The sequence below is a fragment of the Rhinopithecus bieti genome, unplaced genomic scaffold, assembly GCF_001698545.2.
Source record: "Rhinopithecus bieti isolate Rb0 unplaced genomic scaffold, ASM169854v2 scaffold_13621, whole genome shotgun sequence".
Classification (NCBI taxonomy): Eukaryota; Metazoa; Chordata; class Mammalia; order Primates; family Cercopithecidae; genus Rhinopithecus; species Rhinopithecus bieti.
In genome coordinates this window covers 516,739-530,658 of record NW_016807522.1, presented here as the reverse complement: position 1 = coordinate 530,658, position 13,920 = coordinate 516,739, and the positions used below count along the sequence as shown (strand labels likewise).

At 49.1% G+C, this 13,920-nt stretch overlaps 2 protein-coding genes across 18 annotated transcripts in view; one reads left to right on the top strand and one right to left on the bottom strand.

The window, feature by feature from the left end:
* Positions 1 to 5,465: 5,465 nt before the first annotated feature.
* On the bottom strand, positions 5,466 to 7,787 carry ERICH4 (glutamate rich 4). The gene is made up of 2 exons (XM_017882728.1): positions 6,914 to 7,787; positions 5,466 to 6,232 (listed from the first exon to the last, which is right to left on the bottom strand). Exons 1-2 carry the CDS (start codon positions 7,085 to 7,087, stop codon positions 6,014 to 6,016), a joined length of 393 nt encoding a protein of 130 aa, XP_017738217.1. The 5' UTR covers positions 7,088 to 7,787; the 3' UTR covers positions 5,466 to 6,013.
* Positions 7,788 to 10,653: 2,866 nt separating this feature from the next.
* Positions 10,654 to 13,920, top strand: part of DMAC2 (distal membrane arm assembly component 2) — a 9,832-nt gene continuing 6,565 nt past the window's right edge. For 8 of the 17 annotated variants that reach the window (XR_001887434.1, XM_017882713.1, XM_017882712.1 and 5 more), the window contains exons 1-2: positions 11,967 to 12,068; positions 13,128 to 13,321. Coding sequence is in view for 16 of the 17 variants with exons in the window: in XM_017882713.1 (XP_017738202.1) it covers positions 12,033 to 12,068; positions 13,128 to 13,321 (230 nt within the window). In the remaining variant the exon portion in view is untranslated. The other 9 variants (XM_017882715.1, XM_017882723.1, XM_017882721.1 and 6 more) reach the window with 4 other exon arrangements.

Sequence of the window (13,920 nt, the reverse complement as noted above, 5' to 3'; positions counted from 1 at the left end):
AAAAAAAAAAAAAAAAAAAAAAAAAAAAAAACTGGGCTGCTGTAACTATTCTAGTAGGTGTCTTTGGTGAGCACCTACACGTGTTTCTCTTTAGTATATGCTCAGGAAGGGAACTGCTGGCTCCTAGATACTGTATGTTCAGGGTCACACACATTTCCGCAGAGTTTTCCAAAGCACTTGTACCAGCGCATACTCCCAGCACCTGTGTGACTGCTCCAGCCGTCCCACAGTCTCATCAGTTCAATTGCTGATATTTTCATTTTAGCTTAAGTTATATTTAATAGGAAAATTACCATTGCCTCTGCGCCTCCTTCCTGCCTGTAGGAGTTTCTCACAGCTGTTGCTACAAGTGGTCACAAATTTGTTACTTAAACCCACACGAAATGATGTTCTTGTGGTTTTGGAGTCAGAAGTGTCAACGGATGGTGCCGGCAGGGTTGTGCTGAACTGGAGGCCTCAGGGGAGCATCTGTGCTGCTTCTCCACCTTCTAGAGGCTGCTGCCTCCCTTGCTCCAGCCCCTTCCTGACACCACTCACCCTCTTACTTCTGTTATCACATCCTCCCCCCTTCTCTGTGTTCAGGGCTCCCTCTGTCTCTCTCTTGCAAATACACTTGGGATTCCATCGAGGGTCACCCACATAACCCAGGAGAATTTCCCCACCTCAATATTCTTAACTTCATCCCATCTGCAAAGCCCTTTTGGCATAAAAGTTACCATTCACAGGTTCCAGGGATTGTGACATGGGTAGCTTTAGGAGTGATTATTCAGCCCATAACACTGCCTGTCTCCTGCTCACCAGAACTTGGCGTTTCTGTCTCAACAGGAGCCCCCTTTGTGGGAATAGCCTGTCTCAACGACGCCAGCTATAGGGACCTGCTTCCTCAAAGGACCTCACAGTCCCGTCCCACTACTCTGTGTACAGTCTGCCTTGGCTGGAGGGGCGGCAGCGGTGTGTCTTGGCGCCACCTTGTGGAGACAGGGCATCACAGCAGGTTGGAGCCCAGTAGAAGCACAACCAAGCCCCACGGGTAATGTTTAAAATTTTCTGGCCGGGCGCTGTGGCTCACGCCTGTAATTCGTGCACTTTGGGAGGCCGAGGCGGGTGGATCACAGGAGCACAGGAGTTTAAGACCAGCCTGGCCAACATGGTGAAACCCCCTCTCTACTAAAAAATACAAAAAAATTAGCCGGACATGTGGTGTACGTCTGTAATCCCAGCTACTCGGGAAGCTGAGGCACGAGAATCGCTGCAACCCGGGAGGCAGAGGCTGCAGTGAGCCAAGATCACGCCACTGCACTCTAGCCTGGGCGACAGAGGGAGACTCTGTCTCAAAAAAAAAAAAAAAGAGAGAGAGAGAAGAGAAAACAACGGCGAATTTGTTTCTGTTTGAGCTGAGATCTTCTCCTGACTTCGGATAGTTGCCCTCCTGGTTATGAAACCTTCAAACTTGAACTGAATACACCACCAACTTTCCCAGTTTCCAGCTTGCAAATGGCAGATCGTGAGAATTCTCAGCTTCCATAATTACATGAGCCAATTTAAATATACAAATTGGGTTCTCCAGAAAAACAGAATAAATTATATAGATACCTAACGTATACGTATATATACCTAAATTATACGTAAAATTAAATTATACTTTAAATTATACGTATAATTATATATATAATTTATTCTGTTTTTCTGGAGAACCCTTACTGATACAAATGTTGAGCATCTTTTCATCTGCTTATTGACTTAATAACGTGTGTATCTTCTTTGGGGAAATGACTATTCAAGTTCTTTGCCTATTTTGTAACTGAACTATTAATATTTTTCTGTATATTGTTGAGTTGTAAAAGTTCCTTATATATTCTAGATATTAGAGCCTTATCAGATATATTTCTGCAACTATTTTCTCCTAACGTATAGGTTGTCTTTTTCTTTCTTTTCTTTTCTCTTTTTTTTTTTTTTTTCATTGAGACAGTCTCACTCTGTCACCCAGGCTGGAGTGCAGTGTGGCATGATCTCGACTCACTGCAGACTCGACCTCCCAGGCTCAAGCAATTCTCCCACTTCAGCCTCCTGAGTAGCTGAGGTTACAGGCACTTGCCATCGCACCCAGCTAATTTTTGTATTTTTTAGTAGAGCCGAGGTTTCGCCATGTTGCCTAGGTTGGTCTTGAACTCCCTGACTCAAAGCGATCTGTCAGCCTCGGTCTCCCTAAGTGCTGGAAGTGTGAGCCACAGTGCCCGGCAATCTATTTTCAATAGTGTTTTTTTTGATGTATACATAGGTTTGGAATTTTGATAATGTTCAATTCATCCATTTTTTTTTTTTTTTTTTTTTTTTTTTTTTTTTTTTTTTTTTTTTTTGGTTCTTTCTACTGGACCACCACTCTTGAGCCCTCTAATCCAACCTCCACTTGGCAGCCAGAGGGAGCTCTCTAAATGTAATTACTGTTTCCCTGCTCCACCTGCTCAAAACCGTGTCACATTTGTGATTTAGAAGAGTATTTCTCAAACCTAATTTGCAAAGGAAGCAGCTGGAACTCTTCTTATGCACAGAATCTGATTTGGTTGGTCTGGCATGGGTCTGGGAGTGAGCACATCTACCAAGCGGCTGCTGGGTAGCTTGCGCTTTCCACTGATGATCTCAGCAGTGTTTCCTGTCCCACATGCTCCTCCAGAACATTGTACTCGCCTATGAAAAGGTGGAGTCCATTTCCCCTTCCTTTATTTATTTTTTTGAGATGAAGTTTCACTCTCGTTGCCGAGGCTGGAGTGCAATGGCACTATCTCGGCTCACCACAACCTCCGCCTCCTGGGTTCAAGCAATTCTCCAACCTCAGCCTCCTGAGTAGCTGGAATGACCGACATGTGCCACCATGCCCAGCTAATTTTGTATTTTTAGTAGAGATGGGGTTTCTCCATGTTGGTCAGGCTGGTCTCGAACTCCCGACCTCAGGTGATCCGCCTCCCTTGGCCTCCCAAAGTGCTGGGATTACAGGCGTGAGCCACCGCACCCATTTATTTCCCCTTCCTTTGAACCTGATCAGGACTTTGCAATGGCATCAACATGGTGAGAGTGACCCTGCATGGCTTATGAGGCTGGGTTACACAAGGCGATGTGGCTTCTGACTGGCTCCCTCTCAGGATACATGCCCTTGGAACCCATTCTCTAAGCTCCTTGGGAACCCAACCTAGCCCATATGGAGACAAGACAAGAAGAGAAACAGAGGCCCCCTAGCCCTCAGCCAGCATCAACTGCCAGACAGGAGAGCAAATGCGCCTTCAGTGATTCTAGCTGAAGCCTCAGACCGCGTGGAGCAGAGATGAGCAAAATGCACACTGTCACTGCTTTGAAACAACAATGTTTGGGGGCTGTTTGTTATGTAGCAATAGACAGCTGTAACAATGCTGTTACTGCTGTGTTCCATGAATGACTGCACTTTGAGTAGCAGGGGGCTAGATCACTAGATAACCCCATGGCTTCTGCATATGCTATTTTCTACTTTTATATTCTTTTCTTTCACTTTTTTTTTTTTTTTTTTTTTTTTTTTTTTTTTTTTTTGAGACAGAGTCTCACTCTGTTGCCTAGGCTGGAGTGTAGTGACACAATCTTGGTGGACTGCAACCTCCACTTCCCAGGTTCAAGCAATTATTGTGCCTCAGAATCCTGAGTAGCTGGGACTATAGACATGCACTGCCACACCTGGCTAATTTCTGTATTTTTAGTAGAGACGGGGTTTTGCCATGTTGGCCAGGCTGATCTCAAACTCCTGATCTCAGGTGATCCACCCGCCTTGGCCTCCCAAAGTGCTGGGATTACAGGCGTGAGCCACCATGTCTGGCCCCATTCACTTTCTTTACTTGGCTCATTTTTCCTTGTTGCCTCAGTTCTCCTCTAAGATCACTTTCCCGACATTTCAGCCTGGGCCTGTTGCCTTCTCTGGGTCCCCTCAGCCTCCTGCGCCTCCGCCATCTCAGCCCTGATCCCTCAGATTATACTTCCTCTGTCCCCACTCTGACCATCTTGGCTGTCCCTGGGTAGGGATGGGTATCTTCTCCCACTGGTCTGGGAGACCCAGTCTGCCTGGTGCAGACTTGGTCACTGCTCAAGCTCAGTTAGTGGGGTGCTGAGGACAGCACTGGTGGGGCTGGCCCCCTTCACCCAAACTCCCACTCTCTTCCATAGATTTCACCTCTGTGGCCCAGGCCATGGCTTAGGGCAACTCTGCTTAAACATCAAGTCCATCCTCCATTCTGTTCTTGAATAGGGAGCACCTGTTACACCAGCCTCTCCCTTGTACCCTCCACTCACATCTTTCTCCCCAAGAGACACAGGACCCTGGCACTTGTGAAGCATGACCCAGACCCTGGGGCCGTGACATCCAACATCCTCATTCCCTATACTCCTACTGTCTAGATGTAGCTGCCAAGAGACCCCCCAGACTCCCCGGGCCTCTGTCTAGAGTGCCAAGAGAAGGCGAGAACGCCGTGCCACTTGCATGCTCTGTGGGGTGTCCTTCTCCCTTCCCTGGCTGCTGGGCGTGACTTCAATGTTCTCCCCAACCCCCAAACACCAGTACTGACACCAGCTGCAGACCTGGCTCAGGTTAGCAAATGAGGACCAGGCTGGGAATGAAGCCTGAATCCCTAAACCCCAGTCCTGCACCCCACCCCAATCCTGGGGTCTCCACTGGACAAAAGGAAGCAGCTTGGTTTTCCGTTGTTGTTTTGAGATAGAGTATCTCTCTGGCTCCCAGATGGGAGTGCAGCGGTGTGATCTTGGCTCACTGCAGTCTCCGCCTCCCGGGTTCAAGCAACGCTCATGTCTCAGCCTCCCCAGTAGCTGGGATTACAGGTGTGCGCCATCACACCCAGCTAATTTTTGTATTTTTAGTAGGGACGGGGTTTCACCATGTTAGCCAGGCTGGTCTCAAACTCCTGACCTCAAGTGATTTGAGGCTTTTCCCCAGCCTCGGCCTCCCAAAGTGGAAGCGGCTTATTTTTAAGGAGAAAACTCCCATGGAAAGGAATCAGCACCTCCTCTGTCAACATTTCACTTCTCTGAAAAGACCCGCACTTCCAACTACAAAGTGCTTTGTAAACACAAGAATGAAGCTGGGGGAGGTGGCTCATGCCTGTAATCCCAGCACTTTGGGAAGCTGAGGTGGGCAGATCACGAGGTCAGGAGTTTGAGACCAGCCTGACCAATATGCTGAAACCCCGTCTCTACTAAAAACACAAAAATTAGTTAGGTGTGGTGGCGCGTGCCTGTAATCCCAGCTACTCAGGAGGCTGAGGCAGGAGAATGGCTTGAACCCAGGAGTGGAGGTTGCAATGAACCGAGATCATGCCACTGCACTGTAGCCTGGGCAACGGAGCGAAACTCCATTTCAAAAAAAAAAAAAAGAATGAGAACACATGGACACAGTGAGGGGAACAGCACACACAACAAAATTTAAAAACAGGTGAAAATAATTTTAGTAATATTTTTACTACTACTGATATGATCAAAATATTATTATTTCAACAAATAATTAATCTAAACATGATTGAGATGTCTTGTGTTATTTTCATCATACTAAGCCTTTAATATTTGGTGTGTATTTTACACTCACAGCACATCTCAATTTGGACTCCCCATGTTTCAAGCGCTAAATAGCTGTGTGTGTCCGCTGTCCATCTACCATACTGGACAGCGTTGATCTGAAATCCCATCTGTATGCATCACCATCATATTTGCAGAGACCCCATCTCAGCAGCACAGCTGAGGCTCATCCGCAAAAGCACCTGCAACTTCTCTACAACCTCCCACATCACCTCCAAACACATCCTCATGTCATCTGCCAACACACCCGTAGCTCACAGGCCAATGTCTAAATCTCATTGCAGGCATCTTCAGAGAAAGCACTTACTAAAGGGGTAAACTTGATTCCACATCTGATTTGACCTGCAAATCTTCCCTCCCCTTTGCATACATTTGCATCTAATTTGTATGTCAACCTAAATGCACTGGCAGAGCCTCAGATCATCATCTCAAAGTCAGGGGGGTGTGGGGCTGGGAAGGCCTCCAGGTGTTCCTCCTTCTGCTTCCACTGGGGCTCTTGATCCTCCTCCTCTTCCTCGCTGCTCTCCTCCTCCTCCTCCAATATGGTGACCAGTTCCTCCTGCAGCACCCCCATCTCCAGCCCCAGGCTGCACAGCTGTCCCAGCAGCTGGACATCAACTCGGCGCAGGTTCTCCTGCCGGTAAGAAGGGGACGTCACAGGGATGCCACCCCAGAGAGCAAGGGTCTCGCCAGGACCTGGATGAGAGCAGGTCCCAACTCATGTCCTGGCCATGGTGCCTGGGCAGGGTCCCCACTGTGCCCGCGGATCCTAACTGCCTTCCTGCTTCTCAGAGTGTATCTTGATCTCTAACTCTGTCTCTGTCTTTATCTCTCCATTTCATTGTCCTGACTTCTCTCTCTGTTTCTCAGTAATATGTCTCCTCCCTCTCTTAGCTATCTCTGTCCCTGTTTCCCTTTGTCTGTCTCTGTCCCCATTTATTTTTTGTCTCTCCATGCCCCTGTCTGTCTCTGTTTTGCTAGTTCTCTGCCCCTGCCTTTGGCTCTCTTTCTCTCGCTCGCCCTGTCTCCGCCCTCCTCAACTTTCTCAAATTCAGTCTGAGTCCCTCTGTCTCTGTTCCTGCTCTCAGTCTCTGCTTCCCAACTCTGTCCCTCTCTTTTGGGATCTCCCTGTCCCACCTCTGTTCCCGTCCCTCACTATATGTCTGTCTTTCTGTGTCTGTACATGCCTCTCACGTCTCTGCTTCTGTCTCTCAGATTCTGTCTTTCAATCTCTGGCCCTCTCTATTTTCGTTCATTTCCATTCATTCTCATTTACTCTTTCTCTCTCTCTTTCCCTTCCAAACCCCTCACTCACCAGCTCCTCCCTGATCCACAGCAGACTATTCCAGGCACCTCCAGTGTCTGCCCCTGCAGTCCTTAGAGTCTGACCAGGGATTTCCACTGGGGGGACCTCCCTCAGGGCCTGGGGGGGTGGGCCCAGCTCCGGAGGCACCAGTCCAGCCTGACCCAGCCGCCTCCACAGCTCCATGGTCTCTGAGCTATGGCTGCCAGGAGCAGGAAGTAGCAAGGTCCAGGGTGGCCCAGTCCCCCGGGGAGCTTGTGCGTGGTGGAGAGTAAAGGGCAGAGGGAGTGGGACAGGGGTTCCTGGCAAAGGTATCCCAAAGTCCACTCTTCAGAGAAAATCAGCTGGCCTTGTGCTTTTGTTTTTCCTTCTGAAGTCTAACCTCAACTCTGCTCAAAGGGTTCAAACACAGCCTCTTGCAGAGGTCAAACTCTGCCCCTCCCTGCCTATCTCAGGTCTGACCCCTCAGGGGCGCTCAGTGTCTGTAGATGTCTGGCACCCTCTGTCCTTCCACCTGCCCCCCACCACCTCTCCAGCCTCTCCTCAGCCTCCATTTGACCTCTGGCTTCCCCATAGCTTGGTCCTTGCTTGTCCTCTCAGCGCAGGTCATCCCAGGGCTTTCCCACCAGTGTGCCTTTGGGGGCAGGAATGGCTCCCAGGGGCACCAACAGAGCAATCCCTCAGCTGGAGTGCCTATGTCCAGGCTGCTGGCCTAGGGCCGAGCAGCCACTTCTGCTGACCCTGGACTTGCCTATGGGTATATCATCCTTGCTGAGGGTGGGGCTTCTGCTGTGGAAAAGTCTGGGAAGCATTGCAGGCCTCTCTGGGCCTTGAACCCTTCCTTCAGACCCAAGGTGCTAATATACATATATAATGGTAGATCACGAGGTCAGGAGATCTAGACCATCCTGGCAACAGGGTGAAACCCCGTCTCCAGTAAAATACAAAAAATTAGCCAGGCATGCTGGCGCATGCCTGTAGTCCCAGCTACTCTGGAGGAGGCAGCAGAATAGCTTGAACCCGGGAGGCAGAGCTTGCGCAAAGCCGAGATCACGCTACTGCACTCCAGCCTGGCGACAGAGCGAGACTCCATCTCAAAATAAATAAATGAATTAATTAATTAAATTATATATATAATTTTTTTTTTTGAGATGGCGTCTCACTCTGTCACCCAGGCTGGACTGCAGTGGTGCAATCTTGGCTCACTGCAACCTCTGCCTCCCGGGTTCAAGCGATTCCCCTGCCTCAGCCTCCTGAGCAGATGGGGTTACAGATGCACGCCACCACACCTGGCTAATTTTTGTATGTTTAGTGGAGACGGGGTTTCACCATGTTAGCCAGGCTGGTTTCAAACCCCTGACCTCAGGTGATCTGCCTATCTCGGCCTCCCAAAGTGCTGGGATTACAGGCGTGAGCCACCAGTCCCAGCCAATTTCATGTATATGTCACTGGCTTCCAAATGTTTGGCCTCAGTCCTGATCTCTCCCTTGAGTTCCACACCCTAACTCTGCAGCCCTGACACAGGGCAGGTGAGTCCCCAAATTGGGGCTTAGCCCTGGAGGTTTCTTGGCTCCACTCAGCGAAGAATTCAAGAGCAAGGGAGCAAGCCGTGGAAGAAAGCAGGTTTACTGAAGCGGCTGTGTACAGCAGAAGGACAGCTCCTTGCAGAGTAAGGCTACCCAGAGTAGCAGCACGTGGGCTGTTGGCTGGCAGTATTTATACTCACTTTACATGCAAATTAAGGGGTGGGCTATTCAGAAATCTAGAAAAGGGGTGGTAACTTCTGGGTGTTGCCATGGTATTTGTAAACTGTCATGGCGCTGGTGGGAGTGCCTTAAGCTGATGAGCAGTGAGGGCAACTAGAGGTTGACCTTTATGTCATTTGCTGGTTCCAGACACTTTATTTATTCTATCCCATCAGGACCAGGAAATAAGTCCTGCCGCTCCTCTACTTCAGCTTCACCAGGGTGTCTCAGACATCTCAACGTGAATGTGGTCAAAACAGAACTCTCAGTTGGGAGCCCCATCATTGGATGCATTTCCTGTTGCTGCTGTAACAAATGACCACAATCTTAAAACAACACAAAGTCACTGTTACAGTTCTGGAGGTCAGAAGTCTAAGGTGGGTGCACAGGGCTGGGTCCCTTCTTGAGTCTCTAGAAGACTGCCTATTTCTTAGTCTCTTCCAGCTTCTGGAAGCCACCTGCCTTCCTTGGCTCTTAGCCCCTTCCTTCATCACCCCAACCTTCTCTATCTATGATCATCACATCTCCTGTTGATGCTGACCCTCCTGTCTCCCTCTGAGAGGCCCCTTGTGATTACATTGGACCTACCCAATTGCCCATGGTAAGGGTAATCTCCCATCTCAAGATTCTTAACTTTGTCGCGTCTTCAAAGTCCCTTTTTTTTTTTTTTTTTTGGAGACAGAGTCTCACTCTGTCACCCAGCCTGGAGTGCAGTGCACAGTCTCAGCTCACTGCAACCTCACTGCAACTTCCACCTCCTAGGTTCAAGCGATCCTGCCACCTCAGCCTCCAGAGTAGCTGGGATTACAGGCATGCACCACCACACCCGGCTAATTTTTGTACTTTTAGTAGAAACTGGGTTTCACCATGTTAGCCAGGCTGGTCTCGAACTCCCGACCTCAGGTGATCCACCCGCCTCGGCCTCCCAAAGTGCTAGGATTACAGGCATGAGCCACCGCGTCCAGCCCCAAGTCCCTTTTACCATAGAAAGTAACATAGTCACAGCATCCAGGGATTCACAGGTATGAGTATCTGGGGGAGAGGGTCCGTTATTCAGCCGCCACACCCACCCTCCTAAACCTGCTGCCCTTTCAGTTTCCTCATGTGCACAGCCATGCCAGTCTGCTTTTAGTTTCTCAATCTATTGGCTTAACCTTCAAAACAGATCCAGGATTTGAGCACTTCTCACCATTTCCTCCGCCCTATCCCCATTCGTCTCTTGCCTAGACTGTTACAGTAGCCTCTTGTACTGGTCCCCTGCATCCACCCTTGCCCTCTAAGGCAAGGGTCCCCAATTCCTGGCCTGAGGACCAGTACCAGCCCCTGGCCTGTTATGATCTGGGCCACACCGCAAGAGACGAGCAGCAGGTTAAGTAAGCATTACCACTTGAGCTCCGCTTCCTGTCAGATCAGCAGTGGCATTAGATTCTCATAGGAGGCAAACCCTACTGTGAATTGTTCGTGTGGGGGATCTAGATTGCCTGCTCCTTATGAGAATCTAATGCCTGATGATCTCAGGTGGAACAGTTTCACCCCAAAACCATCCCCACCCCACATCCTGACCCCTGGTCTATGGAAAAATTGTCTTCCACAAAACCAGTCCCTGGTAACAAAATGGTTGGGGACTACTGCTCTAAGGTACATTCTCCACCCGGCAGAGATAATCTTTACAAAATGTAAATCCGATTTTAACACTCCCTTCTTTCCACTGTGAATAGAATAAAACCCTACCAGGCCGCACCGTCAGCCCCTGCCCACCTCTTAACCCAGTCTCCTATCTCTGTCTACAAGCTGGTTCTCACCTCAAGGCCTCTCTGCTCTAGAGGCTGCCTCTCCCTGCAGCTCTTTTCCCTTAGATCTTTGAATGGCTCTTTCCTTATCATTCACTTCCACTTCAATGTCACCTCTTCAGAGAGGCCTTTGCTGATGGCCCTACGCCCCAGTCACTTTTTTTTAATATGCTTATTATCAAAATTACCTTGCTGATTCCTTTGTTTCTTATCTATCCTCTCCCATATCCATGCTGTCCCAGCCCAGAATGTTGACTCCCTGAGAGAGGGACTGGGTCTGTCCTACTCACTATGGTAATCTGGGCACCTGGAACAGTGCCTGCCATCATGTGGTAAGTGCTCAGTAAATATTCTTGGAATGAATGAATGAATACTGCTATCCACAAGACTTCACAATGGCTCTTCATGCTGCTATCTAGCTTTGAACTCCGAACTGGTCTTGAGATCTCACCTCAGTCTCTAACCTTGAAGTCTAACCTCTTCACCCACTCTTTCTCTTACCTGACCCTAATTTTTAAAAATGACGTGGTCAGCTTTTCGGCCCCCTCATTCCCCGTTTTAAAGAGGTAGTGAGAGGAAGCTGGAAGAACAAGAAAGCTCAGGGAGACTGCAATTGCAGTCAGGAAAGAAAGAGACTCTGCCGGGAAGGACACCCCATCTTCTCCTAGGGAAAGATTGTGGAGTCCTGGTTTTTTGTTTTGTTTTGTTTTTCAACTTTTTGTTTTAAGAGACAGCGTCTGCTGTGTCGCCCAGGCTGGAGTGCAGTGGCGCAATCACAGCTCACTGCAACTTCGACCTCCCTGGCTCAAGCATCCTCCCACCTCAGCCTTGTAAGTAGCTGGGACCACAGGCATGCACCATCATGCCCGGCTAATATTTTATTTTTTGTTTCCCTATTTTTTTGTGGAGATAAGGGCTCCCCTATGTTGCCCAGGCTGGTCTTGAACTTCTGGCTTCAAGCGATGCTCTCGCCTCAGCCTCCACAAAGTGCTGGGCTCACAGGTGCGTGAGTCAACGCGCCCGACCTGTGTCTGGTTTTGAAGCTCGGGGAGAGGGCGCTGTGAGCAATCCCTGAACCCTAGGAGAGTAAAAAGTGCGTGCACCTTTAAGAGGACGGTTAGAAAACGCGGGGTGTGGCCACAGGAGAATAAGTTCGCCCTGGCCCAGGCTAGTGGGGTAAGACCGACCCCTTCCGGTTACGTAATCTTAGCAAGATGGCGGCTCCCTGGCTGGTAAGTGACCGGAGTTCTAGAGCCCTAAATTTGAAGTCCGCTCTGCAGCCTCCGCATTCAAGCCTCTGTTGGCGGCCACGAGAGCAAAGAGCCGTGAGGCAGCGGCTAAGACTGGCAAGCCCCGTACTGGGAGTGCAAGCCTGTGGCTATTGGGGGCCAGGAAGGATCTGTGGGGGTCACAGGCGGAGGAGACGCTTTAGCGAGGCACGGACTTGGCTGAGAGTATCCAGTGGGGATGAGGGAGTGACTTCCGAAGAGCGACGCGACTAACCAATCAGAGGGAGGGATGACACAAGGAGCTAATGGACAGGCAAGGGTGGGGCCTGTAGGATAAGAGGGCTTGAAAGGGATTGTTTGTTCAAGGATGTGGGATTTGGTCCTAGGAGACCGAAGGATAAATGTAAGAAAAGTTCGTGGGAAATTGCCTAATTTTTACAGAAAACTCAAAAGCATGATGGGCGGGGGAACCAAGAGGTCAATTTGGGGGTTCCAAGGGCATGATCTGGGTGAAATTAAGAGGAGAATTTGAGATGTTCTCTCAGAGGATTTAGAAAGAATTGGGTAAAATCAAGGAATGAATTTAGGGAAAATTAAAGAGGTTGGCAGCTTTAAATTTTTAAGGAAAATAAGGGTGTGGGTAAAATTATGGGGAGAATTTGAAAAAAAAAAACTTGGTTAAAGCAAAGAGAAACTGGGGTAGATTAAGAAGAGACCTTGAAAGCAAAATTGAAGCGTTTGGGGGCTTCTTCCCTGTGGCCACACCCCTCCACTTTCTTACTCTCCTCTTCAAAGCTCATGCTTTTTTTACCCTTCTCGGTTCAGGGGTGTCCAATCTTTTGGCTTCCCTAGGCCACGTTGTTCGAAGAAGAATTGTCTTGGGCCACACATAAAATACACTAACCATAACTGATGAGTCAAAAAAAAAAATCACGCAAAAAAATCCTCCTAATGTTTTAAGAAAGTTTGCATGTTTGTGTTGGGCTGCATGCAGGCGGCGGATTGGACAGGCTTGGTTGGGTTTAGGGATTGCTCAGAGCGCGCTCTCCATGAGGTTTGGAGATACGTTTTTAAGATTATATTTTGGGGAAAGAAGTCATTTGGGAAAACCCCAGGAGAAGAATTGGGTAATTAAGGGGCAAATCTGTGGGAAATTAAGAGGTCAAAGAATGCAGGTTTTGAGTGATAAGGGTTTGGGGGAAAAGTTAGAGGAAGAATTCAGGAAAATCAACAGTATATGGCTAGTTAAGGAGAGAATTTAGGGTTGACTAAGGGGAAGAGGAACTTGGAAAAAACATGGGGAAATTTTTGGAATCTCAGACAATTTTGAAGTTTTGAAGGAAGAACTTAGGGCGAGTTGGGAAGCAGAGGGATTGAGGATCATGGAGCAAGAACTGGGGGATCCACCTCTGTGTCTCCCAGGAGGCTCCAGGCTCAGCTCCTTTCCTCTCCCCCTCCCCAGTCCCTGCGCCTGGTGGCCCGCATGTGGAATGGGACCAGGGGCATCCATCGCCTGGGTGGGGCAGTGGTCCCAGAGGGCAATCAGAAGAAGGAAAGGACGATGCTCCAGTTCCTGACCAACCATTTCTACGATGTGGAGGCTCTGAGGGGTTACTTGCTCCAAAGGGAGATGTCCAAGGTGCATATGAAAAATCGGTGAGAATCTCTGGCCTGCAAGACACTGTGGAGACCCTGGCCCACCAGAGCCCAGGTCCTGTCCTTGCCATTCCCAGGCAGCACTGTGGTTTCCAGTGCCAGCCTTGTCTCTTGCAGCTCCATCTCCAACCTGTACCCTTTTCAAGGACTCCAGCTCACATAGGCAGCTTGCCACCCACCAGCTCTACTCAGAGTCTAACTGGCATCTCAAACCTAACATGGCTAAAACCAAACCCTGATTTCTCCCCAAAAAACATCTGCTCACTCCCAAGCCTTCCCATCCCAGTAAACGCTAGTGCTGCCCACCCAGTTGTTCAGGCCAATTTTTTTTTTTTTTTTTTTTTTTTTTTTTTTGAGACAGAGTCTCACTCTGTCACCCAGGCACGAACGATCTCAGCTCACTGCAAGCTCCGCCTGCCGGGTTCACGCCATTCTCCTGCCTCAGCCTCCTGAGTAGCCGGGACTACAGGCGCCCACCACCACGCCCGTCTAACTTTTGTATTTTAGTAGAGATGGGGTTTCTTTTATTTTATTTTATTTATTTATTTTTTTGAGACGTTGTCACCTGGCTCTGTTGCTCAGGCTGGAATGCTGTGGTG